General features: G+C 50.4%; 1 protein-coding gene across 1 annotated transcript; it reads left to right on the top strand.

Annotated features, from left to right (window-relative positions):
* Positions 1-353: 353 nt before the first annotated feature.
* LOC103173047 (protein CutA homolog) lies at positions 354-3,313 on the top strand (the record flags this gene model as incomplete). Its single annotated transcript, XM_042346768.1, is given in 3 exon segments — positions 354-399; positions 1,584-1,633; positions 3,142-3,313. Coding segments are annotated over 3 exon segments (196 nt in total), but the record flags the coding sequence as incomplete, so codon positions are not given.
* Between the last annotated feature and the right edge of the window lie 5,605 nt (positions 3,314-8,918).

The following is an 8,918-nucleotide window of genomic DNA, read 5'->3' as shown; positions in this document are numbered from 1 at the left end:
CAACAACAATTTGCATTTATTAGCGCCCCTCACACAGGGAGGCATCTCAGAGCACCTCAATTAAATCTCCCCTCAACCTGCTATTATGACGGCTGAGAGGTTAAACCGAGCTCCCATTCTGATCCGGCTGACGTTAAACATCCCGCTGTGCTGATCTTGGCTCATCGGCAGGACCTGGAAGGGTAGACCAGTTACCGGGGGCAAGGAGTCATCCCGCTCAGGGTGTCAGACACCCGGCTGATCACGGTGACGGGTTTCCATGCTATCAGACACCCGGCTGATCACGGTGACGGGTTTCCATGCTATCAGACACCCGGTTGACAGATTAACGAATGTATTTTGTGTTCTTTCAGGTACGAATGGAAAGGCAATATAGAGGAAGATAATGAGGTTCTACTGGTCAGTATTTAATACACTTTAAGCACTATTTACCCAACTTACTTCACTTTTGGGTTATTTAGCTGCCACTGACATAATTTCCTGTTTGCAGGAAGTGATATCGCTGTGATCTCAGGTGTTGTAGAAGAATTAGAGGGGATCTTATAGAAACCTATAAGATCATCAAAGGGCACGATAGAGTAGATAGTGGGAGAAACTAAAACCAGGGGTCACAACCTTAAAATCAGAGGCAGCCCTTTCAGACTGAGTTGAGGAAGAACTTCTTCACTCAAAGGGCAGTGAATGTATGGAACTCACTACCCCAAAGGGCTGTTGACGCTCAGTCCTTGAACATATTCAAGACTGAGATGGATAGATTTCTTATTGCAAAAGGGATTGCGGGATATGGGGATAAGGCAGCGTCAGGTTATTAGCTGGAGTTAGATTAGAAGATCAGCCATGATTGAATGGCGGGGCAGAGGCTCGAAGGGCCGGATGGCCTCCTCCTGCTCCTACATGTTATGTTATGTTAAAAATGACCAACTTCTGGGTTATTGAGTTTGCAGCAGATGTCACTTCCTGCATTTATGACAGATGCACTGCACTGTGTGTCGCTGGCTATAACTGTATATTATCCTGTAGGAGTCCTGTAGCTCAGTGGTTAGAGCGCTCGCCTCGCAAGCGAGAGACCAGGGTTCGATTCCCAGCAGGTCAGGGCGAAACCTTGGGCAAGTTTCCTTACCCCATTCACCTGAGAATAATCCCTCAAAAAAAAATTACTCACTTCAATCCACGACTGTTTGTGGGACACCACTGTGCGCAATTGGCTGCCGCGTTTCGCCCACAAAATACACAGTCAATTCACTTTACAGTATGTTCTGTGAAGCGCTTTGAGACGTCTCAAATGACGTGGTCAGGTGCCATATCAGATGCAAAGATTTATGAGATTTATTACGGTGCAAATCTGGAACTCTCTCCCCAAAAGGCAGTGGATGTAATTGTCAAGACTGAGGTGGATAGATGTTCGTTAGGTTATGGTATCGGGGGGTACAGAGCAAAGGAGCCTTAAATGGAGTTGAGGTACAGATCAGCCATGATCTAGAATGTTGGGCGGAACAGGCTTGAGGGGCTGAATGGGCTCCTCCTGTTTACTGTGGGAGTTTATTGGTGGGTTAACTGAGTCTCTGCCCTTTGCTTCCCAACAGATGATCAAAACTAGAAGCACAAAAGTGGTGGATTTAGCTGCGTACGTGCGGTGAGTGAGTCAAACAGACTCTGTATCCTCCTGTTCCCCTGTGTCAGTGTCACTGCGTCAGTCAGTGTTACTGTGTCAGTCAGTGTTACTGTGTCAGTCAGTGTTACTGTGTCAGTGTTACTGTGTCAGTCAGTGTTACTGTGTCAATGTTACTGTGTCAGTGTTACTGTGTCAGTCAGTGTTACTGTGTCAGTGTTACTGTGTCAGTGCCACAGTGTCAGTGTTACTGTGTCTGTCAGTGTTACTGTGTCAGTGTTACTGTATCAGTGTTACTGTGTCAGTGTTACTGTGTCAGTGTTTCTGTGTCAGTCAGTGTTACTGTGTCAGTGTTACTGTGTCAGTCAGTGTTTCTGTGTCAGTGTTTCTGTGTCAGTGTTTCTGTGTCAGTGTCACTGTGTCAGTCAGTGTCACTGTGTCAGTCAGTGTCACTGTGTCAGTCAGTGTCACTGTGTCAGTCAGTGTCACTGTGTCAGTCAGTGTCACTGTGTCAGTCAGTGTCACTGTGTCAGTCAGTGTCACTGTGTCAGTCAGTGTCACTGTGTCAGTCAGTGTCACTGTGTCAGTCAGTGTCACTGTGTCAGTCAGTGTCACTGTGTCAGTCAGTGTTACTGTGTCAGTGTTACTGCGTCAGTCAGTGTTACTGTGTCAGTGTCACTGTGTCAGTCAGTGTTACTGTGTCAGTGTCACTGTGTCAGTCAGTGTCACTGTGTCAGTCAGTGTTACTGTGTCAGTGTTACTGTGTCAGTCAGTGTTACTGTGTCAGTGTTACTGTGTCAGTCAGTGTCACTGTGTCAGTGTTACTGTGTCTGTCAGTGTTACTGTGTCTGTCAGTGTTACTGTGTCTGTCAGTGTTACTGTGTCTGTCAGTGTTACTGTGTCTGTCAGTGTTACTGTGTCAGTCAGTGTTACTGTGTCAGTGTCACTGTGTCAGTCAGTGTTACTGTGTCAGTGTTACTGTGTCAGTCAGTGTTACTGTGTCAGTGTTACTGTGTCAGTCAGTGTTACTGTGTCAGTCAGTGTTACTGTGTCAGTGTCACTGTGTCAGTGTTACTGTGTGTCAGTGGTGCCGGTTGGTGTTTGCCGTCACCCCAGTCCTCGCCAGACTCGACTGGCCCCCAATTACCAAACGGATCGATTTCAAGTCCTCTCACTCATCTTCCATTCCCTCCATTCCCTCCATCCCTCCCTCCCTCACTCACTCACTCACTCACTCTCTCTCTCTCTCTCTCTCTCTCTCTGTGACCAGGTCTCTCTCTCTCACACTCACTCTCTGCCTCTCTCACACTCGCTCTCTGCCTCTCTCACACACTCACTCTCTCTCTCACACTCTCTCTCACACTCACTCACTCTCTCTCTCTCTCTCTCTCTCTGTGACCAGGTCTCTCTCTCACACTCACTCTCTGCCTCTCTCACACTCGCTCTCTGCCTCTCTCACACACTCACTCTCTCTCTCACACTCACTCTCTCTCTCACTCACTCTCTCTCTCTCTCTCCCTCTCTGTGTCCAGGTCGGTTCACCCCTATGAGGTGGCTGAGGTGATCAGTGTACCTATTGAGCAGGGAAACCCACCCTACATGAAGTGGTTGAGCGACACGGTGCCTGAATAGGCAGAGCTGAGCTTGAAGCTCCCTCTACTCCCCCCTACCACTCTTTCCCCGTCCCCGCCTTTCCCCTCCACCTCTCCCCCTCTCCCCCACCCCCTCTCCCCCACCCCCTCTCCCCCACCCCCTCCTTTACCCATTCACTCAAGTGTGCAAACTATCCGGTGTCACTGCTGCATCTTCATTCACTGCTTTTCAAATTAAAACTGTGCTGGAGCTCACTCTGCCCTGAACTGGATTCACTCCCTCTCTCATTCATCCCTGTCGTGGAGTCCTGTAGCTCAGCGGTTAGAGCACTCGCTTTGCAAGCGAGAGACCTGAGTTCAATTCCAGGCAGAGGGCGAAACCTTGGGCAAGTTTCCTTACTCCACACAGAGCCTAATAATAATCCCTCCAAAACCAAAAACAATAATAAATTGGTCATTTTCAATCTACGACTGTTTGTGGGACATTGCTGTGCGCAATTGGCTGCCGCGTTCGCCCACAAATATACAGTCAATTCACTTTACAGTGTGTTCTGTGAAGCACTTTGGGACGTCCTCCTGACGTGAAAAGCGCTATATCAAATGCAAGGATTATTATTATTATTATTATTATTATTATCCCGTGGAGTCCTGTAGCTCAGTGGTTGCGTCACTCCCCGCGCGAGCGAGACAAGGGTTTGATTCCTGTCGGGGGAAACGTTGGCCAAGTTTCCTTACTCCCTCGTCTCCGTTTACTGACGTGAAAAGCGCTATATCAAATGCAAGGATTATTATTATTATTATTATTACTGAGCGGATGGTTAGGAACCCGATTGTCAGTTGACTGTTGGGATTGTTTTTCTGAGGATAATAATCCCTTCAAAACAAACTACTCATAATAATTCGGTCACTTCAGTCCACGTTTGTGGGACAGACACTGCTGCGCACAATTGGCGTTTCACCCACAAAATATAGTCACTGCACTGTACAGTGTATTCTGTGAAGCGCTTTGAGACCCCTGGAAGACCTGGAGCTGAGTGGGATGACTCCCTACCCCCAGGGGCTGACGGCCCTTCCTTCTCGGCCCTGACCCCCCACAGGCACTACACTGGAGTGTCAGCCTGAACTGAACTGAAAAGTCAGACGTGACGAGGGGAGGTGGGAGGGCTTGAACCCACCAACCTTCTTAACACAGAGACAGCCCCACTGGGGCTCACAGGCCCACACACACACAGCACACAGGCCCCCACACACACAGCCCCACACACACACAGCACACAGGCCCACACACACACAGGCCCCCACACACACAGCCCCACACACACAGGCCCACACACACACAGACCCACACACACATCCCCACACACACACAGACCCACACACACAGGCCCACACACACACAGGCCCACACACACACACACACACAGGCCCCCACACACACAGCCCCACACACACACAGCACACAGGCCCACACACACACAGGCCCACCACACACACACAGGCCCACACACACACAGGCCCCCACACACACAGGCCCACACACACACAGGCCCACACACACACAGGCCCACACACACACAGGCCCACACACACAGCCCACACACACACAGCACACAGGCCCACACACACAGGCCCCCACACACACACAGGCCCCCACACACACAGGCCCACACACACACAGGCCCACACACACATCCCCACACACACAGCCCCACACACACAGCCCCACACACACACAGCACACAGACCCACACACACACAGCACACAGCGCCACACACACAGACACAGCACACACACAGCCCCACACACACACACAGCACACAGGCCCACACACACACAGCACACAGGCCCACACACACACAGCACACAGGCCCACACACACACAGGCCCACACAGACACCTAGACACCTAGACACACACACACAGACACCTAGACACCTACACAGACACAGACACCTAGACACACAGACACCGACACACACAGACACCTAGACACACACACACACAGACACCTAGACACACAGACACACACACACAGACCCAGACACACACAGACCTAGACACACAGACCCATAGAAACACACACAGGCCCCCCCCCACACACACACACAGGCCCACACACAGAGACCCATAGAAACACACACAGACACACACAGACCCCCACGCGCACGCACAGACCCACACAGACACGGAGAAGGTGGTTTGGAAGTGTTTAACGTTGAGGGAAGCAAACTGTAATAAGTCAGTGAAAGACAATGTTGTATAACACAGAGAGAGCAGTGAGCAAACCCGAGGCCGGTGAACACACAGCCTCAGAACAAACAGCAACCGCACGTAACAGGACAACGCAGCTTATAATATAATATAATTATTAGATATATTTATATTTATATATAGATCATCTCTCGTACAGAATAACAAAATAAACTCAATATACCATCTGGATCCAGTGTCTCTCTCAGCCCCTCACCCACCTCCTGACACACACCCCACCCCCTCACTCACCTCCTGACACACACCCCACCCCTCACCCACCTCCTGACACACACCCCCACCCCCTCACCCACCTCCTGACACACACCCCACCCCCTCACCCACCTCCTGACACACGGCCCTCCTCACCCACCTCCTGACACACACCCACCCCTCACCACCTCCTGACACACGCGCCCCTCACCCCCACCTCCTGACACACGCGCCCCCTCACCCACCTCCTGACACACGCGCCCCCTCACCCACCTCCTGACACACGCGCCCCCTCACCCCCACCTCCTGACACACGCGCCCCCTCACCCCACCTCCTGACACACACCCACCCCTCACCCACCTCCTGACACACACCCCCACTCCCTCACCCACCTCCTGACACACGCGCCCCCTCACCCCACCTCCTGACACACGCGCCCCCTCACCCACCTCCTGACACACGCGCCCCCTCACCCACCTCCTGACACACGCGCCCCCTCACCCCCACCTCCTGACACACGCGCCCCCTCACCCCCACCTCCTGACACACGCGCCCCCCTCACCCCCACCTCCTGACACACGCGCCCCCTCACCCACCTCCTGACACACGCGCCCTCTCAACCACCTCCTGACACACACCCCACCCCCTCACCACCTGACACACCCCCCTCACCACCTCCTGACACACACCCCCCTCACCCACCTCCTGACACACACCCCCCTCACCCCCACCAACCTCCTGACACACACGCGCCCCTCACCCCTCACCCTACCCACCTCCTGACCACACGCGCCCCTCACCCCACCCACCTCCTGACACACACGCGCCCTCACCCTCACCCCTACCCACCTCCTGACACACACGCGCCCCCTCACCCCACCCACTCCTGACACACACGCGCCCCTCACCCCTACCCACCTCCTGACACACACGCGCCCCCTCACCCCCACCCACCTCCTGACACACACGCGCCCCTCACCCCTCACCCTACCCACCTCCTGACACACACGCGCCCCTACCCCCACCCACCTCCTGACACACACGCGCCCCTCACCCCCACCCACCTCCTGACACACATCTCCCTCCAAAACTCCTCCCTCACATCAACTGGGACTCCAGCCATTAATACAAAGCGAATAATTGGGAGGCGGCTGGAAAAGCTCCCCCTACACTGTCTGAGCACATTCCCAGGTCAGGGTTAGAGACAGACAGACACACACACACACACACACATCCCTACACACACGTACAGACAGACACACACACACACATCCCTACACACACGTACAGACACGCGCCCACAGACACGCACACACAGAGGGAGGGAAGGAAGGATTGATGGATGGACGGAGGGAGAGAGGGAGGGAGACAAGGGCAGCTAGAACATGGAGGAGCCCCCCCACTCCACCAGATACTGGACTTTGCCATCCAGTGTGACCCTCCGAGCCAGGATGCTGACGGTCTCCCCTCGCGCCAGCCTCCCCATTGCCCCCAGGTACCCGCTCACTGAGGAGCGGAAATAGGACAGTGGCAGGTCATCCTCGCTGGAGTCATAGGAGGTCTTAGCCTCCGCCTGGGGGTCCGACAACTCCCTTCCTCCTCCTCCTCCTCCTCCTCCTCTTCGTCTTCCTCATCCTCGTCCTCCTCCTCCTCCACCGCCAGTGCCTCGGTGCAGGGAGAGGGGGGAGGGTCAGCGAGAGCATCAACGCCGGGAAGAAACCAACACGACTCCACCGGCATATCCCTGAGTACAACACAGAGACAATTTGATTATACAGTTATAGCCATAACACATAGTGTGTTACTATACAGTGTTATACAGTAACACACAGTGTGTTACTGTATACTACAGTGTTATACACTAACACACAGTGTGTTACTATATACTACAGTGTTATACACTAACACACAGTGTGTTACTGTATACTACAGTGTTATACAGTTACACACAGTGTGTTACTATATACTACAGTGTTATACAGTTACACTGTTATACAGTTAACACAGTGTGTTACTGTATACTACAGTGTTATACAACAACACAGTGTGTTACTATATGCTACAGTGTTATACAGTTACACACAGTGTGTTCCTATATACTACAGAGTTATAGAGTTACACACAGTGTTACTATATACTACAGTGTTATACACTAACACACAGTGTGTTACTATACTATATCGTGGAGTCCTGTAGCTCAGTAGTTAGAGCACTCGCTTTGCAAGCGAGAGACCTGAGTTCAATTCCAGGCAGAGGGCGAGACCTCGGGCAAGTTTCCTTACTCCACACAGAGCCTAATAATAATCCCTCCAAAACCAACAACAATAATAAATTGGTCATTTTCAATCTACGACTGTTTGTGGGACATTACTGTGCGCAATTGGCTGCCGCGTTTGCCCACAAATATACAGTCAATTCACTTTACAGCATATTCTGTGAAGCGCTTTGGGACGTCCTCCCGACGTGAAAAGCGCTATATCAAATGCAAGGATTATTATTATTATTATTATATACTACAGTGTTATACACTAACACACAGTGTGTTACTATATACTACAGTGTTATACAGTTACACACAGTGTGTTACTATATACTACAGTGTTATACAGTTACACACAGTGTGTTACTATATACTACAGTGTAATACACTAACACACAATGTGTTACTATATACTACAGTGTTATACAGTTACACAGTGTGTTACTATATACTACAGTGTTATACACTAACACACAGTGTGTTACTATATACTAGTGTTATACAGTTACACACAGTGTGTTACTATATACTACAGTGTTATAGTTACACACAGTGTGTTACTATATACTACAGTGTTATACACTAACACACAGTGTGTTACTATATACTACAGTGTTATACAGTTACACACAGTGTGTTACTATATACTACAGTGTTATACAGTTACACACAGTGTGTTACTATATACTACAGTGTTATACAGTTGCACACAGTGTGTTACTCTATACTACAGTGTTATACAGTTACACACAGTGTGTTACTATATACTACAGTGTTATACACTAACACACAGTGTGTTACTATATACTACAGTGTTATACAGTTACACACAGTGTGTTACTATATACTACAGTGTTATACAGTTACACACAGTGTGTTACTATATACTACAGTGTTATACAGTTACACACAGTGTGTTACTCTATACTACAGTGTTATACAGTAACATACTGTGCGTTACTATATACTACAGTGTTATACAGTAACACAGT

The sequence above is a fragment of the Callorhinchus milii genome, unplaced genomic scaffold (assembly GCF_018977255.1).
Source record: "Callorhinchus milii isolate IMCB2004 unplaced genomic scaffold, IMCB_Cmil_1.0 Scaffold1631, whole genome shotgun sequence".
NCBI lineage: Eukaryota > Metazoa > Chordata > Chondrichthyes > Chimaeriformes > Callorhinchidae > Callorhinchus > Callorhinchus milii.
The sequence above is the reverse complement of the archived record's forward strand: the minus strand, read 5'-3'. Positions and strand labels throughout refer to the sequence as shown.